Below are 13,327 nucleotides of genomic sequence, written 5' to 3' on the forward strand. Positions count from 1 at the left end.
CATTTTGTTCTTGTTTTCCCCCCTCCCTATATAAAACTACTTAAGTTGTATGAGATTTTCTGCACCTTTGTTGACATTCCTACCTACTATCTTATCTCTTCAAAAAGAGATGTCTAATTTTCATGTCTAAAATTCAGTTTTAGTGTTCAGTTAGATCCTTTCCTGATAATTCCTGAATCATCCTGAGGTGATTGCAGCACAAACTATTTCAGTTGGAGAATGCATGCATATTATTTTACTGAAATTTAGCTCATTTCAGCATCATTTCAGGTTTTATAGTACTAAAAATAGTGGGCTGAATTATACTCTACTCCCCCCCCCCTGCATGCTAGTGCCCTAGCTGATAAGCAGAATGATCATAACAGAATTATGCTGGTGGGTGATGATGGTAGCCCTAATATAATACAGGTAGAAGATACGGGTTAGGGAAAACTATAGTAATTTGTAATAGTTTGTGAAGGATTATGTATTTCAGGCAGGTGCAATATTAGGCCAAAAATGTCCACATGGAGATTAACAAGCCCCTCCCCCGTTCCCCACTAGCCACTAAAGTAAAATGTTTAGATGTGATGCAGAGAATTTCCTAGTGGGTAATCATAGTTGCTGTAATTGTCTACAGTAAAATAACTACCTTATCAAGGTCCTGCATACTTTCTGGAGTGTAATCCTGTCACATTATCTAAAGGTCAAGTGGAGATCTCAGTTTAGGGGAAAAAAAGTATGCTTCCCTTGAAATAGCAGAACAAACTGAAGGAACGATAACGTAATTTTGAATTCTAGAATGCTTTCAATGCTAACTGAATTGCTTCTCTCCCCCCCCCCTTAATGATTGCATTGTAATCATGTTGTGTACTCCATGGAGAACAATTGGGGTGGTAGACAAAGAGTCCTCTGCCTCACCTTTTTTCAGTGCTTGCCATCTGTTTCACAAAGGCAGTGGCGTTTTCTTCTGGCAGAAGCAATGAGGTATTCTTTCCAACAGCTGGTTGTCATAACACCCCTTCCCAATTACCTTTATCAAAGGAGAATTGAATGTTTAAAAGATGGCTGGTAACCATAATTCCTTCCCCTTAGTACAACACCATAATGTTGCAACATAGTATTAAACAGAGAGAGTTGGTGTTAGGAAATCATTGTCTTGAGTTGCCAAGAAGTGCATCTCTGTTTCAGCCAAGACCCTTTTTAAATTATATTAAATAAAATTTATATAATTTATGCAAGAACAAGAACAAACAAAGAACAAGAACAAACAAACTGGAAAATGCATTATAATAAAATTATTAAAAAGAACAAGAACTTATGGCAAGTCCTAGTAACAGCACTCCCCCCCCTCCCCAAATGCAACAGGACACTATCCACCCTAACTCAAGGTGTAGAGAACAGCCAGGTTGTTAAGGTTTTGCAGAATGGGTGGGAGCTACATGGATCTCAGGAAGAATTTCATTCCATAGCGCTGGTGCCATGACAGAGTGGGATGCACTTCTCTTATTTTAGCTCCCACTTCTGGATTTTTCACTTTTTCTTCCCTTGTAACCGAGGAGTAGGGTGCTGTAAAAGAGTGAACCATTTTCAGTTGTCTGATGGTAAATGGGGAAAAAGGGGAAGCGCTGGGAATTTCACGTGAATAAGAACTGCAGCTTGAAAGTCTCTGAAGTTAGACTTTATTTAACACTAGTGCTTGTCCCCCAGGTGACTCGTGTGCCAGTGGAAAGCTGTGAGCAATATACAACATGTGCATTGTGCCTGGGTTCTAGAGATCCTCATTGTGGTTGGTGTGTCCTACATAACATGTAAGTATGCTGAATTGTCTTTTGTTTTGGTTTGGTTTGGTTTGATGGTGTCTCCTTATTCTCCACACTCCTTTGTTTATATATAAAAACTTTGTCCCATTGTGGAAGCCTTACCTCTGACATAAGCATTATAAGCATTCTGTGAATGCTTATAAACCTGTTATAATAGTACAATTAATCTTCAATTTAGTAACAAGGCCATGTAAAAGAGGAATATGGTTCTATATGGTCTAGATTGAATGTTAACATTAGAAGAGAATATTTATAGCTCAGGATTGACCTGAGGGATCTTTTCATTGGTTGTTTCATTGCAGATGTTTCATTACCCAATTAGGTAACATCATCGATTTTGCACAGTCCTAGTAATGCTGAAGTTACCTAGTTGGGTAATAAAACATCTTGCAAGAAAACAATTAACTTCAGAGAGCCCAAAGTATCGTCATGTAATTTTAAGTTTAGAGATTAAAACAGTTTTTTGCTGATGCTATATAGATGCTAGTTGTTCCTTTTGTTTAATTTATTTTAATCACTAGGATGTGCATTTTTACTATAAGATCACTAATATAATTGTTGTAATTGTTAAATTTCATCAATTAAAAATGTATTAATGTTACGTTCTGTAACACCTATCATAGTTCCTATCATAGAGCATATGATAGAATGACATACATAAGAAGAACCTTTCAAAGCATTAAACAAGGGAAAGTAACAAAAGATGGCCATATTAGTTAAGTTAAATCAGAAAATAATTCATAAAGTAGTAAAAAAAATTGGCCTGTGCAGAAATGGACAGACTGACACTAGAAATTAAAAATAAATATGAGACAGAATATGAAATTTGGAACAAAATGTATCAGTAGTTGTAAATGAGGAAAAGGAGTCAGAACAGAATATACTGAGGATTGCAGAATTGATACTGGATAATACCTAGACAAATATACAAAGGAGGTCAAGGGATATGTTTATAAGATCAAAGTAGCTATGTACGATAAGTAGGAACTGTATTTGTTGTTATGTTAAAAGATGTATGGAAATGACAAATCCAGAATGGTCGCTCTGTGTCCAATGCTTTAATGTTTATTTAATAAAACTTTATTAAAAAGAAAAAAGGAAACAACTCATTAAAGCAATGCATGCTAGGGTAAGAAGGACAGATAGAAAGAAAAAAAAGGGGGGGAGGAATGGTAAAAGGCATAGAATTGAAAAATGACAGGAGGCCTTGACAAAAGGTGAGCTTGGAGTGCCTTAGTCACAATGTGGCTATGAGATCTAATTATTCAAAAAACAGAGGCTATTGAATGTGAAGTGATGATGAAAGAGCCAGAGAAGGAACTCATTTCTAGATCTGTTTGTGGGCTTTTGGTGGCACCTGGTTAACTTCTGTAAAAAAAAGTAAAAGGAAGTTGTAGTGTTTTTCTGTTTAATGGAACTCAGTTAAAGGAAATTCTATTTTTTAGTGTAGCACTGCCCCCCCCTTCATGACTATATAATACTGAGTTTATGGAGTTATTATAAGATTGCAATAATAAGATTGAAGTGCTGTGCATACTCATAAAAATGTTATAACTATGATAAGGATAAGGATGACATTATCATTTCTTTTTGTAATGTTGGGGAAATTACTTGTTTTGCTTGAGTGAGTCGGCTTGTCATGCAGATTCAACCTTGAATCTCCTATGGCAGGATACCTCAGCAAATTTTTGTAGGGATTAAAAAAATCGGTCCATTGTAGTTGTCAAGAATCCCTTATCCTGCTAATTTGCATGAATGTGGAAACAGCACACTGGGGGTATAGAGCAAAGAATTGCTGTTAGGCTTCACCTGTTTATTTCAAGCTGAGAGAAGTAAACCTCAATGTCTGGTATGTATACTTAGTCTCCTCTTGCCTCTGTGGTAAATGCTTTATCCTGTAAAGCTGATTGATGGCAGCCAGCTCCGAGTTGCCAGTTGTCTACTGCATCGGCAGCTTCTGTATGTCTGATGTGTGGGTGGCTGAGGACTAAATTTTCTACATCCTATCTTGAAACATAGCAGGAGTCACCCTCATTCCACCATAGATTGACCCAGACTACGCTTTCCCCAAAATAGTTTGCTGCCCTGAGACCCGTTGTCCATGATTAATGTATTTAGAGAGTGTGTGCAGCATCTGAATAGTGATACACACACACACACACACACACACACACACACACACACCTATTCATATATAATGAGTTTAGATATTGAATTACTTGGATTAATGGAAAATGGGTGGGTGGGTGAGTAATGGCATTAACATAGCATATTTAGTTCCTTTTGCTTGAAAATATTTTATCTTAGTTTATCTACTACTTAGTTTATCTTATATTTTATCTACAGTTTAAAGAAACTTTCTTAATACTTTTATGAATGCAGTTTGATTGCTCAGCATGAAATGTCAGTACTTGTAGCTATCAAACGTTTCCAGTTATGTCGATTGATGCATCAAATGCAGGTACCCCAATGCTTCTTGTTTGTCACATTGGGAAAGTGGAGATTCTTAACTTTTGAAATTGGCTTGAACTGGGGCAGCGCTGAGATGCCAATCCAAGAACATTTGGCAACAGGGAAATGTTCTTGGGAATCAGTTCTAGCCCTGTTTTAGCTGCAGAGGAATAGTATGAAGACAACATTATCTTTTATAACTCATTAGTCTGGTTTCCTTTGAAGCTCATGTGCATTTGCTGCTACGGATCAAAACTAACTTACAATTCAGCGTCTTTAACTCAGGAACTGGGCCTCTCATATAGGGTTACTAATGAAAGTGTAAAAGAGAAGGGGCAAAACAAAAATGGAAAGACATTAAGGGGGTGATTTTCTTTGGGCTTGAGGGGGAAAAGTTGTTATAAGCTACAGAGTCCTGACTGTTTAGCCATGTGGAGCATTTTAATTAAAATTCAAAGACATCTCTTTCCCTGAAGCACCCCAAGGATATAGGTGGAATGTTGTAGGGGCTCAGAAACTCCATTGTGCAGTGTCATGCTGGCACTTGCTAGGGAAGACAAATCATTGAGACTACCAAGACCTTGAAAGGTGCATGTGTATCTGTTGATACTGTATTGCCCTCTGCCTAATTAAATGCTTTCTATAATGAAAAAATGTTATCACAAATGCAGAGAGGAGAAGTTAAAGAAACCCATTTAAACTTATTAATGGAGGCAGAATACCTGGCTAGAACAGTGCTGCGGGGGAGGGCTGCCTTTGATGAAATAGATGGAATATTTGCAGCTGCTTATTTGAAATTGCTTGGAGTTGCTTAATCGAGAGCATAGATGAGTGTGATGAACTCTTAGGTTCAAAGGAAATTGAAGCAGGACTCCAACTCCATTAAAACCACAATACACAAGATGGGAAGAGCTTGGAATTCATTCGGGTAGGATATTAAAGGACAGAAATTTTAAAAAGGATCTAATTCAGACATATAAATGCCCAGGTATAAAGTTGCATCATCAGTGTTATACAGATATTGAGAACTGAATCCCCAAATTCCCAGCTTGAATATTGACTCTGCCATGAAGTTGCTGACCTTTACAAAAACCACTACATGAAAAGTCACAGAACAGGAACGAGTCTCAATGTTACTCATTTCTTATTCTTACCTGCTAGGTAAGAACTTAACCGGCAAATTACTCTTGCTGTTGACTCCTCCTTGCATAGTGAAAAAAGCAGTTTTGACTGTCATATTTTAAGAAGAATGTTAATGAGCTAGGATATGTCTGGAGGATGGTGACAAATACGTTGAAAGATTGTAAGCATTGCATATGCTTATTCTGCAAAGACTTGATTCAGGGTATCGTGGTATTCATCTTTGTATATTTGAAGAACAGTTACAGAGATTAACAATGTTTATAGTATCAAGATCAACTAGTTCAAATTACAGGACATTTTGTAACTTTAGGAATATTCTCTTAGCTTTTAGATAAATATGTTTTGCTAGTGGAATGGATTGTCTTTCCTTTTTTTTTAAAAAAATGTCTGATTAGCTAATACAGTTCTAAAGCATTTCTTGCATAATCATCATATTGGATTCTTACCTATTCTGTGATTTGTGTAGTGGTTTTGTAAAGATCAAGTGCAAAAGCATGTGAAACTCACTGCACACTTGCAAGCATTTATGCAAACACTGAATATTAAGAAGCTGTTCAGCATGATAAGTATTTGTTAGATTATTGTGTTACATTGTTAATAACCCATGCACAATTGCAAATGAAATTAAGATCCCATCATAAAGATAGAGATTTAACTTTAAGGAGTAATAACATCTAGGGTGGGTTTCTTTGTTTAAAGGACTAATTTTCATAAAGAAACATTGAAATGTAATTTAGCAAGCAAACCAAAACAGAAGAATAAGGCTTGTTTTCAAAATTCAGATTTTATTGTGGTAAAAGCATAAATTTTAATAACCTTCTAGGAGAAAACTTTTGTACTATCATTAAAGCTTTCTCTGAGAAGATATACCTATGTTTGTAAAATGTTTCCTTTACTCCTTTCTCATTCAGATTAATTTTAAATGATGCATAAAGCCCATCTTTATTTTTTTTTCAGCGAGATTCTCTGAGACATTGAATACCATCCTGACCTAGGTGTTAGTTTTCTTATAAACATGGATGTGGGTTCAGGAGCAAAATATAATATGCAAAAAATAAATTGAATTACCAAAGAAATATTTTTGCGATTATTTGAATGTGAAGTTTCAGTATGTATTGTGAAGCATGTTTTCATTTGATAATGTTTATGGTCTCTCTTATTTATTTGTAGCATTAAAGGCTTTCTCTGTACAGGAGTAGCATTAAGGGCTTTCTCGCTTATTTGTGCCACTTTTATTCTATTTCAATTGTTAACTGACAAAGCAGTTATGAAAGGTGGACTAGAATTCAAATAAAACTAAAACGAACTAGCAGATGAACATAAAATCGATCTTTGCATGTCATTAATCATCAATATAGCAACATAATGAGAACATTATTAGTTGTAGCTAAAGATTGCTAGATGTTGGATAGCCATCTGTCTGAAACGGTATAGGGTTTCCTTCTAGTTGGACTATACAATACAATACAATACAATACAATAGTAGAGTTGGAAGGGACCTTGGAGGTCTTCTAGTCCAACCCCCTGCCTAGGCAGGAAACCCTATACCGTTTCAGACAAATAGCTATCCAACATCTTCTTAAAGACTTCCAGTGTTGGGGCATTCACAACTTCTGGAGGCAAGCTGTTCCACTGATTAATTGTTCTCACTGTCAGGAAATTTCTCCTCAGTTCTAAGTTGCTTCTCTCCTTGATTAGTTTCCACCCATTGCTTCTTGTTCTACCCTCAGGTGCTTTGGAGAATAGTTTGACTCCCTCTTCTTTGTGGCAACCTCTGAGATATTGGAACAATGCTATCATGTCTCCCCTAGTCCTTCTTTCTCTTAAGCTAAACATACCCAGTTCCTGCAACCGTTCTTCATATGTTTTAGTCTCCAGTCCCCTAATCATCTTTGTTGCTCTTCTCTGCACTCTTTCTAGAGTCTCCACATCTTTTTAACATCGTGGCGACCAGAACTGAATGCAGTATTCCAAGTGTGGCCTTACCAAGGCATTATAAAGTGGTATTAACACTTCACGTGATCTTGATTCTATCCCTCTGTTGATGCAGCCTAGAACTGTGTTGGCTTTTTTGGCAGCTGCTGCACACTGCTGGCTCATATTTAAATGGTTGTCCACTAGGACTCCAAGATCCCTTTCACAGTTACTACTACTGAGTAAGGTATCACCTATACTGTACCTGTGCATTCCGTTTTTGTTGCCTAAATGTAGAACCTTACTCTTTTCACCATTGAATTTCATTTTATTAGATAGTGCCCAATGTTCAAGTTTGTCAAGATCCTTCTGTATCTTAAGCCTATCTTCTGGAGTGTTGGCTATTCCTGCCAGCTTGGTGTCATCTGCAAATTTGATGAGTTCCCCATTTATTCCCTCATCCAAATCATTGATGAAGATGTTGAAGAGTACTGGGCCTAAAACAGAGCCTTGGGGTACTCCACTGCATACTTCCCTCCATGTAGATGCAGTTCCATTGAGAACTACACGTTGAGTGCGGTTGGTCAGCCAGTTACCAATCCATCTGGTGGTGATGCTGTCTAACCCACATTCTTCTACTTTATCTAGTAGTAGGTTATGATCTACCTTATCAAAAGCCTTACTGAAGTCCAAGTAAACTATATCAACGGCATTCCTCTGGTCCACTAATTTTGTCACATTATCAAAGAATGCAATAAGATTAGTCTGGCATGATCTGTTTTTGACAAATCCATGTTGGCTTTTGGCTATTACTTTGTTTGCTTCTAGGTGTTCGCAAATTCGTTGCTTGATTATTTTTTCCAGAATCTTTCCTGGTATTGAGGTTAGGCTGATAGGTCTGTAGTTTCCTGGATCTAATTTTTTCCCTTTTTTGAAGATGGGAACCACATCAGCTCTTTTCCAGTCCTCTGGTAGTTCCCCGGTGTTCCAGGATCTCTGAAAGATATAATTCAGTGGTTCTGAGATCTCGTCTGCTAGTTCCTTCAGAACTCTGGGGTGTAATCCATCCGGTCCTGGTGATTTGAACTCATCTAGGGTAGACAGGTGGTCACTTACCATTTTCTTCCCTATTTCAATTTGTGTTCCTAATTTTGTGGTGCTGCTTTTGATAGGTTGGACTGTTTTATCCCTTTGTGTAAAGACAGATGCAAAACATGAGTTAAATAGTTCTGCTTTCTCCCTGTTGCTTGTCACCTTCTTGCCACTTTCTCCTAGCAATGGACCAATTGTTTCCTTAACTTTTTTCTTGTTTTTAACATGTTGGAAGAAGCTTTTTTTGTTAATTTTTACTTTTGTGGCAAGCCTTTCTTCATTGTGAGCCTTAGCTTTCCTCACTTCATCTTTACAGGCTCGGGCTATTTGCTGATATTCTGCCTTAGTTATGTCCCCCTCCTTCCACTTTTTATACTTACTTTTTTTGTCTTTCAGTTTAGACTAGAAGACCTCCAAGGTCCCTTCCAACTCTACTATTGTATTGCCACAGTCTTATAGACATTGTTTTTTTGCTTTTTCACAGCTGTTCTCGGAAGGAGCGTTGTGATCGAGCGGAAGAATACCAGCGTTTTGCCTCAGATCTGCACCAGTGTGTTCAACTTACCGTTCAACCTAAGAATATATCAGTCACCATGTCGGAAGTCCCGGTGGGTCATTTAACTTTGAATTCCATATAACTGTGGAATTTAAATACTATGTCAGCATATTTCTTTAAGATGGTGACGTATGCAGGTTTTGTTATAGAGCCCTTAAAAAAAAAACAGATCACTGATTTTTTTTTTTTTTTTTACTGTCAGCTGGTTTTACAAGCCTGGAATGTTCCTGATCTCCTGGCTGGTGTGAATTGTTCCTTTGAAGATTTCACTGAATCTGAAAGCCGCATTGAAGATGGCAGAATCTACTGTAGTTCTCCATCTACAAAAGATGTGATACCTATTACCAGAGGACAAGGTGTGTTAATATCTCTCATCATCCTGCAGCAGTTAAATATAGAACAAACCGAGTGGATTTAGGGAACTGAATTTTTCAAAAAAATATTGAAGTCATACAAAAGCTGTATATGTAGTTTATTGTTACGATTCTATAAATCTTGTAATATTTTTATTCCATTACAAAATCCTTCTCTCGGGGTTCAGAATTGTTCAATTTTGGCAATGTGAAGATGTATATACTTCAACACCTAGTTGAACTTCCCAGTGCTGGCTGGGGAATTCTGGGAGATGAAGTCCGCACAACTTCAAGCTGCCAAGGTTTGGAAAAGTAATAATAAGTAATAATAAGCAAGGTTGGGAAAGGTAATAATAAGCACTGTCTAAAAAATGCGTTGTTGTTTCTGTCCCTGTATGGAAGGCAGATAATTTAGTCTTCTGCTCAGATGGTATAATCCTGTGACAGCGAGCGTATGGCATGCGCGCCAGAGGTGGCACACAGAGCCCTCTCTGTGGGCACATGTGCCATCGCCAGCTGCTCTTTTGGTTTCTGGTGTGCACATGCGCACCCGTGAATACCAGTTGGTTTTCAAGGGTGCTGTAGTGTCAGAAAACAGCTCCAAAAATGGCCAAAAAACCCAGGCCATTTTTGGGCAATTTTCAGACCCTCTTCATGCTGTTTTGGGGGCATTTTCTGGGGCATTTTGGGGCTGTTTTGGGGCCATTTTCAGGCTGTCTTTCAGGCTATTTTGGGGCATTTTCTGGGGCATTTTTTGGGCCATTTTGAGGCTATTTTTCAGCTGAAAATCAACCTGGAAATGCCCCAAGAATGCCTGAAAACGTCTAAAAAATGGCCTGAAAACACCCCCCAAATGGCCAAAACACAGGCATGAGTGTGGCAGCCAGCTGGTGTTTGGGTTTCCAGCACTCTGGCATGTGCACACACATGCATGTGTGTTCCAGTTTTGGCACTCGGTGCCAAAGGTTCACCATCACTGCTATAATATATTCTGACCTCAGATACGTGGATTGTTTTTGTTACAGAGAAATCAAAATCCCTTAAGATATAACATATTTGCTTGAGGGGGAGGCAACATGTAAATAGAGAAAAAAGAGCAATACTTGAGATGCATATTAATTGAGGGCCTGGAAAAGTCAGTTTGTCATTGAATAGGGTAATTTGAATAGAGTAGCTTGAGACCAAGCCAAGGATTTGCTGAGGCTAATTTGTCATTGAGGTGTATTTGCTGCAAATCTTTTGGTTCCCCATTTTTAAAAAGTTCAATCAGACACTTTTGCCAATTGCATCTTCAGAAAGTTTCCAGATTAGATCTAGAGAGGTATTTAAGGTGGAGAATGCCAAATATAAATTCTGCAGTAGGCAGTTAAAGATCTATTATCAGAGTCTTTCACCTCAGCTTTTTTTTTTTTTTTACTTTTGGACTAAGCAAGATTACTTTCTCTCTAAACCATTAAATCTATCTAGAAAGAAGAAAAGTGATTTGGATGGATCATCTTCCTCCATGATTAATGTTTTCTCATGTCCTTGGTTATTCACTGAGACTATTTCTCAATTCAGTCAGAACTATTTATTCCAATCCGGTCAAATTAAAATTCTTTATTTTTACAGATGTCTGTGCCAATCACAAGTTTGTTTTTTTCTGATTCTCTATCCTTGCTTTGTTCTCTTTCTAGGTGATAAGCGAGTGGTAAAGCTTTATCTTAAGTCAAAAGAGACAGGGAAGAAGTTTGCATCTGTGGATTTTGTATTTTACAACTGTAGTGTTCACCAATCGTAAGTATCCTAAAATACATGTCATTCTGAATGTTTTTTGACTCGCTCTGAAAGAACACTATGAATAGTGTATAGTAAAAGCAATCAAATGAGGGAAAAGTCAGACACTGTTTCCAGAGTTGACATATTTATTTTAAGAAAAATTATACCATTGCTTGGCTGATAAAATATGATTTGGCCCAAAAACTAGGCAACCAAAGCTGCATGTATGTACTTTCATAACAAATGATTTAATTATAATCATATGTTGATTCTATAGAGATAAGTTATATACATTTCCTTAGGATGGTTGGTATTTATATTCTGTGAGTGATCGTGTGAAATTTGGTTCACAAAACTCTTACCGGTATTAAATAGACTTAGAACATAAATTGAAAAGCTTACTTAATGGGGAAAAGATGCCTTAATTCTTGGAAGAATAGCGCTTTCGGTGTGGATGCAGATAGATGATTGGCAGTATTATTTGAACTTTTGTGCATCTTTGAACATGCCTGCACTTGTTTTCAGTGAAAATTCTGGCATCCAAGAGAGTGCTCTAGGGCAGGGGTGTCAACCTTGATTTCATTGTGGGCCACATCAGGGTGTTATTTTACCTGGGGGAGTGGGGACTGGGGTGGAAGTGGCCATGGTGAGCATGGCCAGGTTGACATCACTTGTGTCGGGAGTGCCTGTGGTGGCTGAAGCAATCGGGCTCCCGAGCTCCATTTTTGCTGGCAGAGGCTGCAGGAGGCTGTAATGGCCAAAAATGGAGACTTGGATGGCTGTGCACTGTTCTGACCCCTCTTCCTCCTTTGCCCACACAGAACACACTCCTGAACAGTACAAGGGAACAAGGTTTATTGCACAAACAAACAGAAGGTTCCGTGGCAGTAAACCACCAAGACAAAACTCACAAAAACAAAACACGAAAGCAGCTATCCAGCTTGCTAGAATTCCAGACTAGAACTTCTGGCATAAGTCATCTGTTGACTGCTGCAAAGGGTGCAGCACGAACACAAAACACGAAAGCAGCTATCCAGCTTGCTAGAATTCCAGACTAGAACTTCTGGCATAAGTCATCTGTTGACTGCTGCAAAGGGTGTATGCACAGTCAACCCTTTTTATAACCTGGAGAGGAGCCTCTTGATCAGCAGCTGAGAGCTCTTATCGCCGATAATTACGCCCACGCTCCTTGCGTCTATGGGCATGGCGGTAACGAGTCCAGGAACTCCCTGCTCAATTCTGACTCACTGTCTCGTGACTCCTCCCCGCTGCTCCAAGGCATGGCATCGGGAGCCCCCCTCCTCTGGCTCTCACCGCTGCTCCATGCCTCAGGCGCCTCCTGGTGGCCGACCAGACTCTCTGATCCCTGCTCAGCATCGGAACCCTGTCCAGGGTCCCCCACCTCCTCTGGAGCCAACTCATAGGGACCCTCACTCTCGGAGTCTGGTGGCAGCGGCAACGGCGCCTGCTGGGCCACAACACTGCACAATCCTCCCGAGCTCTGTTTTCACTGGCAGAGGCACCACGGGCTGGTCCTTCACTGTTTCTAGGGTGGCCCCATGGGCCAGATCTACAATACAATACAATACAATAGTAGAGTTGGAAGGGACCTTGGAAGTCTTCTAGTCCAACCCCCTGCCTAGGCAGGAAACCCTATACCATTTCAGACAGATGGCTATCCAACATCTTCTTAAAGACTTCCAGTGTTGGGGCATTCATAATTTCTGGAGGCAAGCTGTTCCACTGATTAATTGTTCTAACTGTCAGGAAATTTCTCCTGAGTTCTAAGTTGCTTCTCTCCTTGATTAGTTTCCACCCATTGCTTCTTTTTCTACCCTCAGGTGCCTTGGAAAATAGTTTGACTCCCTCTTCTTTGTGGCAACCCCTGAGATATTGGAACACTGCTATCATGTCTCCCATAGTCCTTCTTTCTCTTAAGCTAAACATACCCAGTTCCTGCAACCGTTCTTCATATGTTTTAGTCTCCAGTCCCCTAATCAACTTTGTTGCTCTTCTCTGCACTCTTTCTAGAGTCTCCACATCTTTTTTACATCATGGTGACCAAAACTGAATGCAGTATTCCAAGTGTGGCCTTACCAAGGCATTATAAAGTGGTATTAACACTTCACGTGATCTTGATTCTATCCCTCTATTTATGCAGCCTAGAACTGTGTTGGCTTTTTTGGCAGCTGCTGCACACTGCTGGCTCATATTTAAATGGTTGTCCACTAGGACTCCAAGATCCCTCTCACAGTTAC

The 13,327-nt window shown here is 39.0% G+C and overlaps 1 protein-coding gene across 5 annotated transcripts in view; it reads left to right on the forward strand.

Moving 5' to 3' along the window:
• PLXNA1 (plexin A1) overlaps positions 1-13,327 on the forward strand; it is a 434,540-nt gene that overhangs the window by 243,287 nt on the left and 177,926 nt on the right. For all 5 annotated transcript variants that reach the window (XM_081965343.1, XM_081965340.1, XM_081965344.1 and 2 more), the window contains exons 5-8: positions 1,690-1,790; positions 8,887-9,010; positions 9,161-9,314; positions 10,988-11,087. In XM_081965343.1, the coding sequence (XP_081821469.1) occupies positions 1,690-1,790; positions 8,887-9,010; positions 9,161-9,314; positions 10,988-11,087 (479 nt within the window). The remainder of the gene's footprint in view (positions 1-1,689; positions 1,791-8,886; positions 9,011-9,160; positions 9,315-10,987; positions 11,088-13,327) is intronic.

Source organism: Natrix helvetica, assembly GCF_964273705.1.
Source record: "Natrix helvetica genome assembly, chromosome: 1".
Taxonomy (NCBI): domain Eukaryota; kingdom Metazoa; phylum Chordata; class Lepidosauria; order Squamata; family Natricidae; genus Natrix; species Natrix helvetica.